Source organism: Lacerta agilis, chromosome 6, assembly GCF_009819535.1.
Source record: "Lacerta agilis isolate rLacAgi1 chromosome 6, rLacAgi1.pri, whole genome shotgun sequence".
Lineage (NCBI taxonomy): Eukaryota > Metazoa > Chordata > Lepidosauria > Squamata > Lacertidae > Lacerta > Lacerta agilis.
In genome coordinates this window covers 45,948,424-45,969,632 of record NC_046317.1, presented here as the reverse complement: position 1 = coordinate 45,969,632, position 21,209 = coordinate 45,948,424, and the positions used below count along the sequence as shown (strand labels likewise).

The following is a 21,209-nucleotide window of genomic DNA, read 5'->3' as shown; positions in this document are numbered from 1 at the left end:
ATTCCTGGAAGCTACTAAGTTTACAATGGAGGCTGATAATCTGTTGAGTAATTCCTACCCACTTAGTATCTTTAGCTTGTCTCCTTTGTTTTGTTCAAGCACAGATATTGCTCAAAATGTGTTATCCTCCATACACACGAATTGTGTACAGTGGTACCTCAGGTTACATACGCTTCAGGTTACATACTCCGCTAACCCAGAAATAATGCTTCAGGTTAAGAACTTTGCTTCAGGATAAGAACAGAAATTGTGCTCTGGCTGCGCAGCGGCAGCAGGAGGTCCCATTAGCTAAAGTGATGCTTCAGGTTAAGAACAGTTTCAGGTTAAGAACGGACCTCCGGAACGAATTAAGTATGTAACCAGAGGTACCACTGTACTTGCATGTGTGTGCATATATCTGAGAAGCTACTGTAGTGTTCCTATGCCAGCTGGTCTCTGTCTCTTTTGCTGTGTTAGCAGCAAGGGTCTTGTTGATGTTTTCAGACAGAGAACAGGCACCTGGACTTACAAGGGGCATAGCTAGGGGCTACAAATATGGGATGGAATGGGGCGTACCAGACTGCTCTGGCTTCAGTCTCCTTTGTATTTTATATCCCCAGCTGGTTCACATCTTTGCCCATGAGCCTGCCCATTTCCCACCCATCAAGGCGCTCTTTCTGCTCGTCACATCAGTTACGCTAACACTGTTTCAGCAAGGTACGTGTGCTTGGGCACCTTCACTCTTGTGAGGCTGCCACGTTGAAAACTGCTGTTCCTGGTTTCAGCTGTTCAGACTCGACTATAAGGTGTGTGCAGGTGGGGGGGGGCATCTTCCTCAGGTCATGGCCGTGCTCGTTCAGTTCCAGAAGCTTTTAGCTGGTACAGATGAAGATGAAAAGCTCTTGCTGAGGTGGACTCTCTGGCTTGCTTCTCCTCAGGTATCAGTGCCTGAGTGGACAGTAGTGCTGCCATTTCCCCCCCTTCTCCTGTCCTTCATGATGGGAAATGTGCCCTCCCCCTGTCAGATTCCTGGGTTAGGGCCCCCAGAGGAAGATGAGAGCAGTCGGCTCTGAGTAGAAAGCAAGAATCACTCAGGAGTGTGTTGTAATGTCTTTCAGTTAACCCCATCACTACTCCTTATGGAGTCAACCATATTCATCAGGGTTTTTTTTTCCTGTGGCCTAAATAAAACATTTGTCATGTGGACTCTGTATCCTATCTCCCTGGTTCTCCGGCTCAAAGGATTCCTTTTACAGCTCTGTGAAATTCCCAGCAAGTGTTCGGACTTGTCTTTGCATGGAACTGCCATATTGACTCCATGTTGACCCCAGCTAAGATGAAAAGCTTGGAATACATGTACAGATCCAGTCAGCATGGTTGGTGGGGTATCTGCTTCCTTCTCCAGGTCCTTGTTTGAACTCAGAATTGATGGGGAGCAACTAGTACTTGGAGTGATGCCCTGTTACTGCCTGACTGGGTCAGGCAATAGCCAACATGGAGGAAGAGAATTCTCACAGATCCGGGAAAGCTTATGTGATGATAAATTTGTTAAATTTATAATGCCACAAGGCTTTCTGTTTTGTGGAATGGAAGTATGCTTACCAGCAACCACGCTGGCCTTTCCCTGCAGAAAATGCCAGAAAGTTGGGTTCCTCCCAACTAGGCAGGCATGTGGACATGGTTGTTAGGAAAATACTGTGTTGGGACTGTCCATCCGGCACTCTAGTGGATTTCCAAGACTTTGTGCCTACTCCATGTCAATACTGGATTTGTTGTTTGACTCTGGAGTTGTCTTTCAGGACCAAGTAAATCATGATAACATGTATCCAGTTCAAATGTGTTCGTTCTCCACATGAAGCTGGTGTCCAGTTAGCTCCTGCTTCTCTCTTCCCCTGCTAGGGTGCAATGAGCTCTCCCCTTCCTATCCTTGGTGCTTGGCAGGGGACTCTGGGCACAGGCCTATTCCTTTGCACTTTCTTTCTGTTCTTGGGTTTCCAAGCTCCATGATTTTTGTATGTTTTGTTTCTTTAACTTGCTTCAAGCTGCTCATGTGCCTGCCCTCCTCAACCCACCCCCTTGCACCCTCCCCTTCCTTCCCTTACTCCTGTTTTCACTTGTAAATTCTTTCTGTATCACATAACTATATGATGTTGAGTTGCTGTTTGTATGATTTTTCTCTTCAGTTACATCTTTATTATATTTTTAGGGCCCAGGGATCATCCTGATATTGTTGATTCATTTATGCAACTCCTGGCACAGGTGTGTTTTAGTTTCTTATTCATTCACTTTCTGTTCTCTCTCTTTCTCTTTTTTAATTCAATTTAAACCTATTTTTAGCTTTCTGTTGACAACGTTTTTTCCTTTTAGTTGAATATCGAGTTTCTCCATCTGTTTCCGTGGAAGTTGAAAACAAAACATTCTCCTTTTTCATAGGTGTGAGTTTGCCCTTTCCATTCCCCAAGGGGCAATACCTAGTGATGCAACAAGGCTTGTAGGTTGGGTTTGTTTTCAGGTCATGTGGTGTGGCCTTGCCCAGGAGGGGGCTGCTGAAAAATGGTAAATGTAGTTCAAGTGCTCTGGCAGCAGCATTCCAGTCCTGGTACAGATCTGTGTGCTTGTCTGAAGTGACTCTGACTTCTTAACAAATGCTGGCAAGTCCATAGTTTCTGTTTATTAGGTAGGAGTGATGTATTCAGTAACTTGGTGGATCTGGGAGGGGCAGCTGATCTAATGGGCAAGAATAGCAGATGAGCCTTGTCTCCCATGTTTGACCCCCAAACCCTTCTGCACTCCAACATTTCTGCCAAGGCTTCCTGTGTCTGGTGTTTTGTTTTTCCCCCAGATTGTGAATCTTTCATAGAGCTCTGTCTCTAATGCTGTAATGACATCATGCACAGGGCAGGGCAGAGCAGTGGTGGTGGAATACAAACAGCAGGGGCTGGTGGGTATCATTCCCTGGAGTAAGTGAAGGATGAAGCACCCCCAGCAAGTGGATTTGAATGAGCAATCCCTAGACTGAAAATAAGCTGCAGCACTAAGAACTGATGGAGCAGAATGGGGTGGGATCTTAGGTATTGATCTCCTGACTGTAGTAAGATGCTCTCTCTTTGGCTCTGGTTTATTGTTGCCTAATGGAGTTTCTGTATACTGTGATGGGGGAAGTGTCTGAGTGCTCAGCTCCCCCTTGTGGCAGTTAATACAGATGCAAATATGGGACGCAATGTTGCTACGGTAATATGTTACTGTAAATCTCACACTTCTTTTCAGTAACACAGTAACAAACTTCCAGAAAATTCTGAAATTTGACAACAGCAAACTGCAAAATTAAAATGCCACCCTTTAAAGTTCTTATTCTTGTTTTGTCATCATGTTAAGGGGATGTCAGCTATCAATGTACAGTTAAATATCAAATACTGAAATTAGTTATATAGGTGGGTTCCTATGGTGGAACCATGTTCTCAGGAGAGGGTTAGAACAATTTCATCCTGGGATGGGGGTAGGGAGTAGCTTTAGCCAGATGAAGGAAAATGTAGTTGGAATGGGAGATGTGAAGAGAGGGGACTAGGAGAAGCCCCTGGAGCATCCACAGACACAGTTGAAAGCCCTACAGTAGCTCATGCTTCCAGCAGTTAGACATGGAACAACTTGGGATCCCCAGATCTTCTGTCGGACTGCATCCAGATGAGACCTAATCACTAGCCAATATTCATCCTGAAGAGTTAAAAAAAAATACAGCACTGTGGCTGGGACAGTGGGTGCCATAGTTTGGCCCACGCTGGAAATTAAAGCAGTAGTGTTTCAGTGGACTCAAAACAATGCTATTAATACCTTTTTATATTGTATGTCTTCCTCTCTTGCATATATACACACATACACACGCTTTCCTCCCTTGGTTGAATAAATATTGTTTGTTTGCCCTCCATATAATTTGAGAGAAGCTCAAATTAGAAGTTGCCTGGGTTTGGGCTGATTTAGCTACTAGTGCCCAGTATGTTTTTCACCACTTCTTTTGGAGATGTGAAAGCTGGTGGTCTGGAGACACTGCACCCTGCATCTTGGGGTCACTTGCATTCTCATTGTCTCTTATTCTACTTCATCTGTGAGCCTAAGTCCCATTGCACTTTTGCTATCTCTCAGCGTTCACATTAAAGCTTAACACCCCCCCCCCCAAAAAAAAGAGGAGAGAGAGGCAGCTGATATACTGGTTACTCCCCAAATAGTCATTAGCACTTTCATTCATTCTTTGAGTAAAAAATAAAATACTACCTCCTGGTCCGCCAGACCCACAAAACAGCTTACAATAAGATACAATAAAATTCTGAAGCAATATTTGAAACACTTGTAACTAAAAGATTAATTACGGTGGTCCAGCATTTGAAACTCTTCATCTTCCAACTGCCTTGCTAAAAAGATGTTTGGGCCATACACCAAAATGCATCTTAGCTGACTCTCTAGAGAGATACTTCCAAGGACAGGATGCCATCACCCAAAGAGTCATACTCTTTGTGGCTACCAGCCTACATACACCTGTAGTACTTGGAGCAAGAACTCAACTATAATAATTAAAACAAAAGAGGCAGAGTGGATTCATATGGGAGAATATGACCCTTGAGGTAACATGGTTCCAAACTACACATGGTTCTGGATTCTGTATGAGGCAAAGAGGACTGGGTTGCATTTGAAAGTGAAACTTCTGCAGCCTGCCAGTTTCCTATAATTTGCTGACGGTGTCTCGTTGGCAGAATGTCCCCTATACCCTTCTCTCTTGGAGTATGCCTAAATTGGCAATGCCCTAGAAGACCTATGTTAACATTTGCTGTTTGTTTAACCTTTCCAACTGGTGGCCCATGTCCAGGCTTGTTCTGTCCCATAAACCAAGTTAAAAGACCCTGGATATAGGAGTATGTGAGAAGTCTGAAATACCAGGGGAATGTTCTCCCCTCACGCTTAGTGTGGAGACAAATCAGTAGGAAAATTCTTCACAACATCAGCATCAGGCATGCATTTTCTTTGAAGCCATCTAGTGAGACTAGAATTCAGGCCTAGCAGAAGGGTCAGTTTGCTAAAATGAGAAGACCATTGAGTATGTAACAACACTGCTTGTCCATTCACGTGGACTAGTACATTGTGAAACATAATGTTGTGTCTGTGGGCAGAATTATGCAAGAATATATACAATTTTCCTTTCTTTGTTCAAAAATCAAATCATCTTGATTTGCAAGTATTGCCCTACTAATGCCTACATTATCCCTAAATCAGAAGACTGGCAGCCTAGGCTTAAATATACATTTGAACTTCCCTGAAATTGTGTTTGTGTACTACCATGTAGAAGAAAAAATGAAGTGAAGAGGAAAGGGAGAAGCAAAAGAATGATCTTTTGGTGGAACAATTTTAATTGCTTAAAATGTCAGAACACTAGAGTCATTCCTCTAGCATAGGTGTTTAGATGAAAATTTTAAATATGTTCTTAGAGGTCCTAGTTTTAGCGCACCACCATAAGGTTGCTTTGATACAAAGGTAGTTGTTGAGAGAGACAAAGGGTTAGTGTCAAGTCATGAGCATATTGTGAGCTAGCACTGAGTTTCCGTTAACTGGCTGTCATTATGTGGTATATCAGCTAAATTGTTTATTGAAACCTGTATAGGTATTAATATAATTTATTCTGTGTGGTTAAATTTGCATCACTTTGGATATGAGCAAATGTTTCAGTAATGGAATACAAAGATGTGTGGGCTCAGACATTTGATTTAATTGGCCTTTTTATCTGTTTCTATACTGATGGCTCACAATGCACTGTGTACTAAGCAAATCTGTTTCCACTTAGTTGGCTGTAACACATTGTGGGAGGAATTCAACATAGCACTATGGCAATCATTCTGTTAAAGCAAGCATTTCATCTTGCCATATGGAATGATGCCCCTCTCTTCCTCCTGCAGGCTGTTTTGGAGGGTCTCCTGGCCCCTCTCCAGCCAATTTGGGTGCAGGGAGAGGAAAGAGGGGAAGCCCCATTGTGCTAGTTCCACTAGTGGGGCTCATTAGTTGAATCTGTCCCTCAATATGTAAAAATGTACTTGGAAGGATGGTGATGGAATAAAAATCATTTTTAAAACTTTAGAGTATTAGCAATATTCCGTAGCAGTTTTAACAGTAGCCTTTGCAATACAGAGCCATTGAAAACCCTGCAGATTAGCATCAGACAGATATTTACCATTGCGTGCCAGAAAGGGACATAACATTGGATCTTAGGAAGATGCCTTACACCAAGTCAAACAATTGGTCCATGTAGCTCAGTATTGTCTACACTGACTGGTAGTGGCTCTCCCAGGTTTCAGGCAGGGGACACCCCTAGCCCTACCTGCAGATGTCAGAAATTGTACCTGAGAGCTTCAGTGTGCAAGGCAGATGCTCTGCCACTGAATTACAGCCCTGTCCTTAACTCTCTTTGTTCCTTCCACCTGGGTGATGAACAAGTGGACAATCAAGGCATGTAGAGTGGAAACTGAGAATGCAAAGCTTTGGAAGCTAGTCATTGCAACGATCGGTATCAAGTTGCAGGTACAACAAGCAATACTTCTGAAGCCCTGGAAGATTGTGCTTCATTGACAAAGCACATACTTCACATAGCTATGTGGGAGTATAAGTTGTTTAGGGCCCTGTTTGTTAATAGGTCTCACCTTCTTTTGTGAATGCCATGGCGGAGCAGATGTTTAGGTCCCTTAGGAATGGAAGTAACAGTGGAGAAACTGCTGTCCATGGTGCTGAAATGGATAAGCTTGCAAAATTCTTGCCTGTGCTTGCTGTCTATGGTGCTGAAATAAGCTGCCTGGCAGCAATATTTATATTAAGTCACAAGTAAAATCAGCCTTTTTGTAGTTTAACAGGAATACTGAAACTAGATGAGCCCCCTTTCCTGAAGGTGTAGAAAGGAATTCCCACATCTCTGGCTTTCTTCATTTGTAGCAAAGTAGGAATCCTAGTAGGTTGTTTCTAGGTAATGTTTCAATTACATGTGTCTTCAGAGGCTCTTAATTACCTGGAGTCCTTGATGCCCTTGACTTCAGAAGTGTCCTACTTATGTTCTTTCCCTTCCTGCCATATCTGACTTACTGTGCACCATGGCTGATGGCCAGGTAAGTGCACATGGGGGTCTTGGCCAGGGAGCTATTCTGTGGCATTTTTTGCCCCTGGCTTGCCAGAGCTGTGTTTATTGTCTGTGTATGTGTGTGTACCTTGCAGGCACTCAAACGGAAACCTGACCTGTTCCTGTGTAGCAGCCTGGATGTCAAAGCAGTATTCCATTGTGGTGAGTAGGCAGGCCCCGTAAGCCTAAGCTATAAAAAAAATGAGCTCCCTTGATGCAATTGGGAAAGCTGATTTAACCAAATGAGGCAGTGTTCCTTAAAGGTTCAGATGTATGACAATAGCCTGCATGTTTGATGTAGAAACACCCCTCAAATCAGACCAGCTGAAGCTCCATGTAAAGTCCTTGTGCTTGGAGAAGGGAAGGCTCCTTTCCTTCCCTGCTCCCGTGGAAAGATTTGAATTGTGTTAGCTGAGTCCTGAAGTGTTGCTTTCTCTCTAGGTGTGATCTCCTTGAAGTTCCCTGAAGCACCAACTGTGAAAGCTGCCTGTGGCTTTTTTGTGAGTGTTTTGCTTTTGCTGGATCTGCCATTGGCCAATGGTACAGGCAGAGTTGTGTTTGGGCCAAGTGGCTTGGAAGCACTTGTGCTTGGACAGGATGGAGAAGCACCAAAGAACTGGTGAGAGGGAGCCTCCTCCAAATTCCAGAAAGGAGCTTCTCCTTTCATAAGTTGCCACTTGGGCCTTTTTATTTTCTTTTGCAGTTGGGATTTTTTGTATGGAGGCAATTTCTCCTAACTGTATATGCCTCCACTCTGTTTGGACATGTATACAGGAATGTGCTAGTCTCTCACATGGGACTGGAGATAGATGGCTATATATCTGAGTTATAGCAATACAGTTTGCATCAACTCCTTCTCACTGTTTCTTACAGACTGAGTTATTGCCACGTTGTGGCGAGATTCCACCGGTGGGACAAGTGGTACATGAGAATGGCAAAATGCTGCTGCAGGCTGTGCTTGAGGTAAGGAGTGGGGCTTTTCAAGCTAAGTCAGGGACAATTAGAAGGAATAACTGGAAGGAGCCATGCTCACAGATAAGCTGACTTATTCCAGTATGTTTTATTAATTTAGCTCCCTTCTAACCAGAATATCCCTGAATGATTTGCAGCCTGATCTAGTATTTCGTGTCTTACTTGGAAGTGTGTTCCACTAAGTTCAGTGGCGCTTACTCCCAAGCAAGTGTGCCACCTTGGCCACTTCCTTTTTAAAAATGCTGAAGCCCTTGATGCAATCTGCTGGAGCCTTCTTAGGTCTGTAATGTAATGCTCCCTCCTGCAGTGCAGTCTCCTGGGAGGATTATTGTCTGGTGTTAACTGGATTTGCTCCATCTGCAGGGTGTAGGTGGCCAAGCCGCACGCAACTTGATGGATCACTTTGCTGAGATCCTCTTTGCTCTCAACAAGCACTGCTTCAGTTACTTGAGTGTCTGGATAAAGGAAGTGATGCAACAGGATGGTTTTCCATCAGCCCGTGTCAGCCCTGAACAAAAGGAAATCTTCAGCCAGCAAATTCTCAGGTGAACTTTCTCTTCAAGACTTTTCTGGAAGACCGAGTTGGGGAAGATGTGTGAGGGGGTTTCTTGGCTCTTCAGCTTTCTGTCTATGCCCCCAAATTGTCATGAGTGATCATGATAGATACTGAGCATTTCCTCAGGTTCAACAGTCCTCCCCAGAATCTTCTACATTAAAGAGCTTGCTTATTTTTTTATTTTTTAGTAAATTAATTAAGATTTTCAGAAAGGTTCAAGGTATTTATATAAAGTAGAGGTAAATAGAAAAGGGTAACATGTTAACATGCTACCTATCTTGGTGTTGCTTTGGTTTCTCCTTTAAGCCACTGCTACTCCATGTAAACACCCATGAATTCACCAGCATTTAATAATTATTATAACAGGAACATAAACAGAGCCTGCTGTATTGGGCCATTGGCCTGTTCCGCCAGGCTCTTCTTGTATTCTTACGGCTGGAAGAGCAGGATTCACTAGATTAATCCAGCCACCGATTAACTGAGATGCATTGGTGAATGATAATTTGCAGAACAGGAACATGAGTTGTTTAAAAGAGGATGTCTTAATGGAGGGTAGCAATGATTATAGTAGCTGTGCAGAGCATGTATGCAGTGCCCAGCTCTCAGTGCTAAGGATTCCATGGGTTTGGCACTGGGTGGTGCCCTTGTGTATGCGAACATCTGACTCAGCTCTGGATTTTTTTTTAAGTGACTCATTCACCACTCTTATACAGTATACCAGCCTTTCATCATTCTTTTTCTGTGTTAGCAGAGAGCGTGTGAACAAACGGCGTGTGAAGGAGATGGTAAAGGAGTTCACGCTGCTGTGCCGAGGACTGCATGGTACCGAATACACAGCAGACTACTGAGGGGCCATGTAGCAAAACAGGAGCATGAACAGATCTGCTGGCTACCTGCCCCTGCCTAACGCTGCTATTGAACCAGCTCATAGGACAATAACTGCAACTAACCTGCTGAGGCTGCTCCTCTCAAGAATGAGCTGTTTGTCCATCCCTCCTGCATGTTCAGAGGCAGCAGGCTACAAGGACTTGGAGCACAGGCTGGAGCTGAGGAGATTTCCTCCCCCTGCTAGACTGGTGCAATGATTGCCCCTTGTTTTCCCGGCACACTCCTGTAGACATATCTGTGGTATTGTCTGTTCCTAAAGAGTCTGCCTTTGCCCTGCATGAGGCAGCTTGTGTCTGACTGAAGTGGAAGGCCCTGCAGCCTTGAATTATATTAAGGCTATTTCTAAGCTGTGGTGTTTGGTGAATTGGGGGAGGAAACGTAACTTTTGGACAATATTGGGCAGGGGAGGGTAAAAAGCTGTAGCAGCTGCAGTTGCACTTCTAGCTGCCCTAGCCGGGTAATAAAGAAGAGTATGATGTCGTTTTGGACAAAGAAGAAATCCAAATTCTGTAACAAAGTATTGGAAAGAATCAAAGTTAGCTTCTCAGAAGCAAGCATACCTGCCAGCTTTTACATTTCTTGGTGTGCTGGCAAAATTGCATAACCAGTTCAAATTTTCTTGTTGCAGGCAACAATCTATAGGAGCATCCCGTGGAAGGCATATCATCATACTAGCCTATAATATGAATGATAGTTTCTAGGTTCATTTAAAAGGGTTGCAGCCACCTTTACGCACTCTGATGAAAAATGTCCCTGGTTGCTTCTGCAGCTGAAGATCAAGATGTGACAATGGATCTGAGAGTGTGCTACTGTTTATGGTGGAAGGATGGAAGAGGAGCAAATCATTTTCATATGGGAGACTGTTGGTATTGCAGGTTTGGAGACTAACCAGGTTGAGCAAATGTGCAATTCAGAATGACTCCAGGGCTAGTTTCAGTCTTACCTCTCCATACGACATGAGGAGGTTCCTAACTTGGGACTTGCTGTAATGTTTCCTAACCCTAGGTAGTGAAGCTCAGTTTACATAAGAGCAGGTTGAAATGGCTTGAACCTTAGTCAATCTTTTCTATTTAACAAGAGCTTACCAAAGTAACCACTGAACCATCTAAATAACAATAGCAGATACCAGTGTGGTAAGTACTGGAGCAGAAGTTCTCAAACACATTTGCAGGCTCCATTGAGGTGATTTGTGGAGTGGTCAAAAGTATCTGTACTTGGCCCTGCACTTTATATTTTCTGATGATGGAGGTGGACTTCACAGAACTTTGCTCACAAAAAACAGGCATATCCATCGCATTAGAAATAAAAGACTGCAGTTATTTAGAGTATGAGTTATAAAACAAAAAAGTAGCTGGCTGAGCCCTGCACCCTCCACAGCATTTTCCAAGTGGTCTGTGAAAAAAAAAGTTTGAGAACTGCTGTACTAGAGGTTTATGCAGACATCAGCTGGAGCTTCTGCATTTCTAAGGCAAAACATGTTCTTGGAGAAGAATATGCTTATGGGACAACAGAAACCGAAACAAAATCAGGCATTTTAAGTAAATGCAAAAAGTAGCATACTGACAATGCACTGTTCTAGGTTAAGTCTTGAAAAGTGAATAGGGCATACCGTATTTTTTTCCAAGTAAGGGTTGTTCCAGTTCAGGCAGATGAAGTACCGTACTTTGAATCTGGAAACAAGATAAGCATTTTGTGTAATCCTGGCTTGTTAAGTAACTGCTTTCACTGGTTAAAAAAGTCAAATTACATCAGAAATCTTCACATGAAATGTGGACTTAATGTTAAACTAATCAATGCAACCAAGTAGTTTATGTGTTTTGATCAGAAATTGGAGTAGTGATCTGTAATTAAGTAATCTATAAGATGGCTTGGTGGCTTATCTTGAATAACTGTGAAACCTTCAAAATGCTCATGGAAAGAACAAAGTACAGTTGGCTATTTTAGGGAAAAAGCAGTACTCTGGTATTTCTATATACATAGCTGTCAACCCTCCCTGCTATTTCCCAATGCAAGGGAATTTCCCGCAAAAAAAAGAGAAAGGTTGACAGCTATGTTCTATAGCAGTGGCCATGATTACACCCCAGTAAAGAGAAGTATCTACATTAATGCACAAAATAAGCAGTGCTTGGCAGAGAATGTGCCTTCTAGGTTTGGGCATGTGGTGCTTTGCTGCGCCTTCTCTTTCTCCACTGATTTCAGTGTTTCTGCTTGGTGTTCTTTGCACTGAAACATTCCTTTAAAAAGTAGCACTTTGAGGCTGTGTGCTGTACCTTTCAGTTATTTATTTGAAGCTCTTACTTCCATGCTGCTTATCTAAGCACTCCACACTTTGCCTTATTAGGAAAGGTATCGATCACTGGTAAGTGTTGTGATGGGCTGCTACAGGGCTTAGCATATGATGTTGCTGCTTTCTGGAACCTGATACCTATGCAACTGCTGCCCAGAACCTTGACTGATGAGCTTGCATTGTGCACAGCACTTGACCCACGTCTTCATAGGTGGTATAAGTAGAATAGAAGGTACAAGCAAGAGACTGTAAGAGGCCATGGAACTGAATTTTACTTTGCAGCATGGAGCAAAAAGCAACATAATCATTTCTAGCTTGTGCAAAAGACTGCCCGTTATACCTTTCTTGTGCTTTTCTTTCTTTCTTTCTTTGGTCTGGTATGGCATGGCAGTTGGAGAATGGAACGTTGAGGTGATGTTTGTTTCCTCTGAACACAATAGTATCTACTAGTGTTCAGAGGAAACAAACTTATGGAGATTCGGAGCAGTGGTCATGTCTAAACATGGCTTCTCTGCAGTTATGCTGCATTTTGTAGTATGGCTTATGGAGTTGCATACTTCCTTGGTTATTCAGTATTCTTGTTTGTCCCACTCCTGTCTATCTTAGCCTTTCTGTCTATAATTCTTAAGCTATTGCTATGCAATGGTCTCTTTCTTCACTTTTTGGACTATGTGTGAAGGGTATAGGTGTTGTGTGACTTCTCTACATAGCGGGTGGCTGCGTAAAACAGGAATAGCCAATGTGGTGCCCTCCTAATTATGATGGGCTACCATTACACCTGACTAATGGCCATGCTGGCTGGGGCTTGTGGGAATTGTAGTTCAACAACACCTGAAGGGCCAATGGTTAGCCACCCTGGTGTAAAACAATTCACCTAGCAGCTTCTAGGGCCTTGGCCTGCTACAGGATGCTCATCATTTCAGCAAACTCTTATAACAGCAGCAGCAGGTGAGCAGGAGCACCAGGAAAGCAGCTATGACATGGTATAAGCAGTGTTAGAAACCGAAATATGAAAGGTAGGAGCTAAATGGCACCTTAAACTTAGGGTATGGCGCAACAACGGAATGTCTAGGTGCACTTTTTTTGTAACAAGAATGCAAAGCTGAAAATGAATGAACTGGAGCTAAAATATTATATTCATTTTTCACATGGTCTAGTCCTTCCACTGCCTACCCCACTAATATTCTTAAGAGGGTCTCTTCTCCAGTCTTCAGAGAGTAGCTGGAAGTGGGGAGGCAGAAAAAGGTCCTCCTTTCCTTCCACTCTGCAGTTTTAATCTGAAATCTTAGGCGCAGTACTGCACCCAGAGCTCAGAAGCTACTTGCACTAATGGAATTCCCTGTCACAAAATGTGCCTAGAACAATGGGAGTTTTGAACACTGGGTATAAGCTAGTCTTACTTCTCTGTACTACCCTGTGCTGTTTTATGCTAGCTGACTGTGCTCATTTCTGGAGGTTCCCATTCTCCCAGTTACTATCTCTCCCACTCCTATGACTTTTCTTTTTTGCTGGTATGTATCACAAGCCCCCACCCCAGGGATCATACGTACACAGCCAGATACTAAAAGCATTGGCCAGGTGGGCTGTAATGTGCACAGCATACATTGGCTCTCCTATTATCTGATAAACAAGAAGTTGATTTGGGTGTATTAAAGCTTCAGAAAAGTGGCCCAAATAAGGAGAAAGGAAGGATGCCAATGGATTTAAAATAGAACTTTATTTGGCATAGCAAGGTCTACAAGTAGTGTTTAAAAATGTTTTTTTTTAATTGGCAAATTATTCTAAGTCTTAAAAATGTTACTAGCTTTAACTGAAGTAGGTTCTTGACTTAAGGGATGCATATATCCCTTACCTGGTACATCTTGTACCTTGTGCTCAATGCTGTTTTGATTCCTAATTGGATGGCAGATGTCTACACAACACAGTGCCAGCTGTGTTATATTTTTCTTCTCTATTAGGATCTGGAATGATGTTTCTCCTTTCAGCTTGATAGGTAATACCATATAGTCATGTTCAACAGAAATAACTTTTGAGCATTATATTGGATGGTACACATCTAAGGATGTCAATGACTTATGCTTGTGGGTTGGAAATGACGAGTGGATAAACATACCCTATCCTGCTGCTGGGAGGAAAGGTGCTAGTACAAAACTCTTTCTCTAACACAGATCAACACCCACCCCTTTTTTCATTCTGTGCTTTTAAACTCCAAAGAGCTGCAAAATATGTAACCTCTAGTTCAGCAGATAATGCATATTTTGTAGGAGCATAACTCTATGGAGAACTATTGGACTCCATTTCTACTTGTTTCTGTAGGATGCCATTGCCTCTCATGTTCTTGTGTGCTTCCCATAGGTGTGGGTATGTGGTTGCCCACTGTGGGAAACAGGATCCTAGACTAGATGGGCCTTTGGTTTAATGCAGCAAGGCTGTTCTTATTTATTTATTATATTTGTATCCTGCCTTTCCTCCAAAGAGATATCAAGGAGGTATATATACTTCTCCCCATTTTACCTTCAACCTACCTTACAGGGTTGTAGTGAGTTGAGTGGCCCAAGATCACCCAGTGAGCTTCATGGCTGAGTGGGGATATGAACCCTGGTCTCCCAAGTCCTGTTCAGCACTCTACCCACTATACTGACTCTTTATCATATGATTCTTATTATACCCCAGCTATTCAAAGCCTGGTTCTTGCTTCTGAGTCCTAAAATTCAATTCCTAATGCTATCAGCAAATCTTACTCCTCGAGGATACAAAATCCTATCCTCGATAGGAAAACTTTTCCTGACTTCTAGTTACACCTTTAACACTGGATGGTGTGGATTAGCTCAAGGTTCAACCAGAGTATAGAAACCTGCCCTCCCTCCTCAATCACACTCTATCTGCTTTTCCCATGTAGTAAGAGAATATGGCAGAGCCTGGGCATGTAGGGGCACGATTGGCTTCCAAGAGCGCCCTAAGTTATAGCTAACTGTAACTTCCACTTGCCAGTGGAAGTTGGATAAATAGGGATCTGTGGTATAATTTCACATGTGAATTAAGCTGCAATGCTACACACCCCTGTTCCCCCAACAGAATCCCAAGTCTACTGTGCTGTCACTCTTAGCCTAGGGCTGCTTTATGTGCACAGATAAACACCAGCACAATTCAGAGCACCATGAGAAGAACAGGTTTACTTAGCTTCTTAACAAAAAACACCATTTGGGGGAACTACTGTATTGTAGATGTCAGCCAGTTAAAATGTTGATCTGTCCATCCACCAAGAGAAATGTCCAGGCCAGGGAAAGTGATATTCCTTGCCTTACACATGTGTCTAGTTGTGGGTAAGAGGAAGAAGGTTGTGATAAAAGCCATGTTTGGTTATCTCATCTAGATGCAGAAAGGGAAGGCAGCTTTTTCTCAGCATGGCCCGGCTGGTACTGTCATCCAGAAGGCTCATCTTCATATGCAATGGCAATCCCTCGTCGTCCAGCCACAGCTTTTGTGACTGCTGACTGCCCCAGCTGCTGCTCCAGCCCCCGCCAGCTTCGTGACTCCAAAAATGAGGCTAAGACAAAAAACAAACAAAAAACAGAAGAGCAATGATCATGGCATAAATGATTTCTCCAAACTGAATTCCAGACATCACTCTGGAAAGGAACAGAGCTTACAGTATATTCAAGGTTATGGATGAGAGAGCCCATGGGGCCCACTGCCCCACTCATTACTACAACTGTAAATGGAGGAAGGCGACTAGGCTGCTAATTGCTATTCTGACACTAGCATAAACCTTTGAAACATTCATCACATAACAGACTTCAAAACGGCCATTTTCATCTCCCAAGAACAACCATTAGTCACAAGAAAGGTCATATCAGATGAGATTTGCCAGCATTTGTGTGGACCGTTAACATAATCCGTTCCCAACCCCTCAGACACATACCTGCTGGGCTACTCTCAGCCATATGCATATAGCTGCGGCAGGTCACAGAAGTGCTAGAGCTTAGCTCTGGGTCCGGTGCTGTATAAAGACAAGTTGAGCGTAGCTCGCCGGTGATGAGTGAAATGCTGGGTTCACTGTCAGCCTCTGAAACCTTGTCTGGGAAAGGGGTGTGCTCACATGCTCCTGCAGGCAACAGCAAGGGAAAGAGTAAGAGCTAAGCTTGGCCCATCCAGAATCACCTAAGGATGATCAAGAGGTGCAGAATTAGCACATGGAAAAACAGCAGTGGGTGGGGTTGGCATTGCTCACCTGGCTTCCCAACATGCTGCTTGTTACTGAGAGGTTGGGAAACTTGATAAGAGCATACCTACTCTGATGCTTCCTCTCCTGCACCTATACCTTGCTGAGCTCCCCACTGCCTTGCCCTTTCCCCTCTTGGTCACTGGCAGCAATGCATGGCATGGGGAAGCCAGGTGAGCAACATCACCCCCACTGGCCACTGTGAGGTGCAACCCTTCATTGGCCACCATTTCATATGGCAGATGTGGAGAGGACTATGGGAGGTACGCATAGCCCAATTGGTTGCACAATGGAACTTCTCCACTGCACTGACAGGACGTGTTACTATTTTGGATACAACCCTATGTATTTGAATTCTCCCCAATGTAGAAATTATTCCCTGCCGCTAGTCTGTCTTTGTGTGGGTGTAGGGAACTTTATGGTCATTGCTGCTGCAGCAGACTATGCCTTCAGGGCAGGCCCAAGAGCATTGGTAGAGCTGTGCAGCTTTTATGAGTCTGAAATTGCAATTCATCATGAGACTCAAGTTATCATTATAATAAAGCAACTTTCAAACCCTTATGCCTGCAGAGAGAATTTTGGAAGTGTGTGACCAAACATAATTTCCAGTGCTCAGAGGCAGCAGCTTCAAGAGTCTGGTGTGAAAGGAGCTCACTGGTTGCTGCCTCTACTCATTTCTCCAGTTTTGAAACCTAGTATTACCTGGTAGGAGGTGACGGAAATCTGTGACATAGCTGCCTGTCCAGGTCCGTGCTGGATTGCATGCCATCTCCAGCTCGTAGGGTGTGACCACAGGCCGGTAGAAGTCAGCTGAATCAAGCAAAGAGTTCTGTGGGCAGGCTACCAACACAAAAATGTCCACCTCTAGAAAGTTTGCCAGCTTTGCAGGGTTGGGTTTACCCACAGCCAAGGTATAGGCCCGTTTGCCTGCCTGCTGAATGATTCCTCGCAGATGCTCCAGAACAGACAAGTAGTCTGCCACACCAAGAGTGCCCACCACAATGCCCACTACTTGAGCATCCCGTGCCCGCTCCACTAGATAGAGGCGTCGCCTCAGAGCCCGGTTCACATCCAATGTTTCCCGTCGGCCTTGTCCTGTCTGAGGATTAAAGGAGCTGAAGGGGCACCGGTTCCAGCTCAGCATGAAGTTTGTGAGTTCTGGGCCTTCACAACCCACGTAGAACATGGCGTAGTTGTCAAGACCATGCTGACTGTCCACTACAAAGTGCCGCCCAAATTTCTGCACCAGCCCAGGAACTGGCTGAAGTTCCTTGTTATCCAGTTGAGAGAAAACTACATTGGGATAAATGGGGTGCAGCTGAGAGACCAGGTTATCTGTGGGGAAAAGTGATGAAAAGTCATTCAGTTTAGAGACAGTAACAGTCACACACTTCTCACTGTTCCAAATACTCAGCAGGCCTCTTCCATGGACAGGAAAGGGGCCTTGTGCTAGACACTAAGTTTAAAGCTGTGATGGGGAACTATCAGCTTCATGCAGCATAGCCAGTGGTCAGGGATAATGAGAGTTCTAGTCCAACAACATCTGGAGAGCAATAGGTTCCCCATCCCTGATTTAAAGGATGTAAACAGAGAGGAGTTAACTGAAAGCTAATATTACAAGGAAAGATTACTTCTGTGGTCCTTTAAAAGAGAACAACCACTCCAGCCCCCAAATTAGAAATATAAATTGGAACATTCACAGGAGTATTGTTTTGACTTTTCTCACTTTCATAGAATCATAGAACTTATAAAAGCCTCTTTGGCAGGTATCTGTAATTCCTCCTGGGTATTTATGCATTAACTGACCACATTCCTAGTTCATTCAAACTACAAAGGAGTAAACTGCACTAATTAATTTATGTGGTTTTGCCTTTGAACATTAGCATGCAGGTCTATTAGCTTTGCTGTGAAGAATGTTATTGTTGAGGAAACTACAAACTAGTATCCTAGTGGCAAATGAGGTGGGGAGCATGGAGAGAAATAGGCATTTCCTGGTTAATCCAGCCCTGAGGATAGTAGAGGAGTGTTAAAAGCTGGGACTGGGTAACATTGGAAAGGCAGATAAGGCATAAAAGGCAGGACTGGCATGGGGAGTACTGTTTGAGGTTAGAGGATGCCCACTGTAGCTTTTTCCCATCCTGGCCTAATGTATCTCTTGAATACCACCCACCACCCACATTGTGATCCCCATGGTCTCACCAAGAGAATGAAAATAGGCCACTTCATTCAGCACAACCACATGAGCTAGAGGGTCTGGATGCAACTCCCGGAAGACTTCTGTGCAGCGTGCCACGTCTAGCTGTTTGCGGCCAAACACATGGAGCACGGGCAGCTTGCGGCAGGGACTCAAGCAGGCAGGGCCGTAGTGCACCACAGCCTCAGCGCCCACGTGCTCTGCTGCCACTTCATCCACGCAACAGCTAAAGAAAGCAACAGCATTAGCTGTGGAGGGCGGCTTTCCTCAAAACACCTACCACCTCTAGCATGCAGAAAAATGCTTCCTTTGTAGTAAATGGGTTGCCATTGTAGTGACTGGATTTCCCCTGTCACCAGCTCACTCAGCGTGCAAGGAGCCCTAGGCCTGACAGCCGATGGGAAAAATACTCTGTTACCAACACCCAAGATGCAGGAACTGGGGTGCAACTAATGATCCCAAAGTCCTACTCTCTGACATATTACTACAGAACCCCTTGAAAATGCAAGCCTGCAGTACAGTCCTATGCATGTTCTCAGCACTAAGTTCCATGTTTTCAATGAAGCTTACTCCCAAGTGTCTATAGGACTACGGCCTGAGCTTCTATCGTGTGTTTATGTGGAATGAGGTTCCTTCTGTGACCTCACCTGCCGTATGACGTGTCCCCCAGAATGTACATTTTGGCGCCAGTTGCTGCTTCCATCTTGCTAGCAAGGCTTGCTGAATCTGGCAAGAGTTCATCGGGGAACTGAAGAGCAACCTACAAAACAAATCCAAGATAATTATTCAGGACATGTCCACTGTACACAGCTAGCAGTGCTGTGGGTTTCCTGGGGAATTAGGCTTCCAAGAAAAAGGTCCCATCTACAATTGCCATGGGGGGAGGGGTTTGAAGGGTGAGGGTGGCAGCACTGGGGAAAGGGTTAATTTACCCCATCTGCATTGTGAATCCCTCAAAAACGTGCATACTTAGTGAAATGAATTTCTTCTAAGCTTAATTGCAGCAGGGAAGGGCAAAGAGCAAAAGCAAAAAAAGAATATGTGGGGAGAGAGAATAGAATGGATGGACATACATGTGTAAGCAGTAGTGGGGGTTTGCCAGTCAATTCTGAACTGGAAAAAAATTCTTCGAAAATTAGGACAGTGTGAATAGGGCAATATGTGATGCCCTAGAACACTGGCCTTCAACAGGTGGACTTGGACCCACTGGTGGGTCACGGCCTGATCCAATATGGGTCACAACAGAAGCATGACCACCATGCAAATATATGATAAAAGATTAAGAAATAGGTTTCCATATGTATGTTGGTGTTAAAAGTGGGTCTTAGGTCTGAAAAGGTTGAAGAATACCTGCCCTAGAGAATGGTCTAATTTGGTATTTTTATTTTACTTGTATTTAGCAAACAAGAGCTAAAAACTTGAAACTGCCAAGTTTGCCTAATGCTGTATTTGCAACTAGCATCCATTCATTGTTGATTGTGACCTTATGAAACATATTGTTTCCTTGTGGAAAAATAAAGCACCAAAAAGTCCACTTCACATCACTGGTGAAAAGGAAAAGGTGGGGGGAGAAGAGATGTGTGTTGGGCGGCCTCAGCTCTCCCATCGCTGGCATGTTCCCCCTGGGAGATGTGGCCCTTGGGGGAGGATTCCACATCTCTGCCTTAAATACTGTAGTGTGTGAGCTACTTCTACATATTTATTTGTTTGACATACTTAGTAAACAAAACTTTTTAAAAGTCCCCCATATTTAGTGCCCCAATACTTGATTATTGGTGGGGGGGGGGGAATGTCCACTAACTCTAGGGGAAGAACTGACATTCAAGCCTGCAGCTTTCTGGCAGAGGGCAAACTACCATCTCACCTTAGTGAAGCCATTATCAGATACAAATGCAGCTGCTCTCTCCAGTTCATAGAACTCTTCCAGCCTGGTGCTTGGGGGACGTCCACTTGCTTCAGCAGGAATCACGGCCCGCTGCATAACCTCAGCACCATCACTGCTGAATGCTGTTGCCATGGTGGCCTATATCCAAACTACAAAAATACAAGGTGATGCTTGTCCACATAGCAATATCCCACTACTAGCAATATGCTGAATGAGAATGGTCCTGAGCTTCACTTCTCCAAGGTCACATTTACAGGATCAGATTCTGTATGAATCAGTAGGGAACCGACATACCTAAAACCCTTTGTATCTGTGCCTCTAATCACTAACACTGACTAGAATGCCTCCTTCGTTCAGAAACATGCACTGAAATGGGTTTGGAGAGAGACCAGAAAATGGCCTGGGAAACAGCAGAACTCAGGAAGGCTCCTTACACAAAGACCACCGGTCTCTCTAGTTCAGGCATAGGCAAACTCGGCTCTCCAGATGTTTTGAAACTACAATTTCCATCACCCCTGACCACTGGTCCTGTTAGCTAGGGATGATGGGAGTTGTAGTCCCAAAACATCTGGAGTGCCGAGTTTGCCTATGCCTGCTCTAGCTCCATGTCCTCAAGAAGACTGACTGGCATTTCGGGCAGAAGCATTTCTCAACCTTACCTGGAAATGCCAGGAATTAAATCTGGAATCCCTTTGCATACAAAACAGTTGTATCCCCCTGCCCGCCCGCCATAAGAAACATTAACTACTGTGCCCCGTTACTGTCACTCTACTCACCTAGAGGAACCCCCAACATCCACCACATGGCCACCAATACACTTCCTGGGTGGGGTTAAAGGCACCCAATGAGAACGCCACGCTCCTTTCCCCTATCGGGACGCGTCTTTTTTCCTATCGCTACGCTTCTCTTTTTCTCTCTCGCTCTCCTACGTCATTAGCGGGAAGCTTTGCAGCCAATAAAAGATCCCGACATAGCAAGGCCCTCGGAAAAGTAGAATAAACGGGAAGCCTATCAGCGCGGTGCATTGTAGGGGCTGGAGTTTCGCCCTCTTCCGATCCGACCAATTAACCAGCCGGCGAGAGGCG

General features: G+C 44.2%; 2 protein-coding genes across 6 annotated transcripts in view; one reads left to right on the top strand and one right to left on the bottom strand.

Moving 5' to 3' along the window:
- The window catches only part of IPO13 (importin 13), a 41,749-nt gene extending 31,867 nt beyond the window's left edge, over window positions 1-9,882 (top strand). For 3 of the 5 annotated variants that reach the window (XM_033152351.1, XM_033152350.1, XM_033152354.1), the window contains exons 14-20: window positions 600-696; window positions 2,186-2,238; window positions 7,216-7,282; window positions 7,562-7,620; window positions 7,994-8,083; window positions 8,456-8,637; window positions 9,397-9,882. In XM_033152351.1, coding sequence (XP_033008242.1) covers window positions 600-696; window positions 2,186-2,238; window positions 7,216-7,282; window positions 7,562-7,620; window positions 7,994-8,083; window positions 8,456-8,637; window positions 9,397-9,496 — 648 coding nt within the window. In that variant the 3' untranslated portion in view covers window positions 9,497-9,882. The remainder of the gene's footprint in view (window positions 1-599; window positions 697-2,185; window positions 2,239-7,215; window positions 7,283-7,561; window positions 7,621-7,993; window positions 8,084-8,455; window positions 8,638-9,396) is intronic. The other 2 variants (XM_033152353.1, XM_033152352.1) reach the window with 1 other exon arrangement.
- A 3,639-nt stretch (window positions 9,883-13,521) lies between these two features.
- On the bottom strand, window positions 13,522-21,023 carry DPH2 (diphthamide biosynthesis 2). Its single transcript, XM_033152348.1, has 7 exons — window positions 20,901-21,023; window positions 20,104-20,273; window positions 18,887-18,999; window positions 18,245-18,465; window positions 16,748-17,380; window positions 15,746-15,928; window positions 13,522-15,370 (listed from the first exon to the last, which is right to left on the bottom strand). Exons 2-7 carry the CDS (start codon window positions 20,254-20,256, stop codon window positions 15,246-15,248), a joined length of 1,428 nt encoding a protein of 475 aa, XP_033008239.1. The 5' UTR covers window positions 20,257-20,273; window positions 20,901-21,023; the 3' UTR covers window positions 13,522-15,245.
- Window positions 21,024-21,209: the final 186 nt, after the last annotated feature.

Coding starts and splice junctions, on each gene's coding strand:
- DPH2 (XM_033152348.1), bottom strand. CDS start 20,256: ATGGCAACAGCATTCAGCAGTGATGGTGCTGAGGTTATGCAGCGGGCC. Junction 17,381..18,244: donor GGCCTATTTTCATTCTCTTG/GTGAGACCATGG, acceptor TTTTCCCCACAG/ATAACCTGGTCTCTCAGCTG. Junction 15,929..16,747: donor TTTCCGTCACCTCCTACCAG/GTAATACTAGGT, acceptor TGTTGCCTGCAG/GAGCATGTGAGCACACCCCT.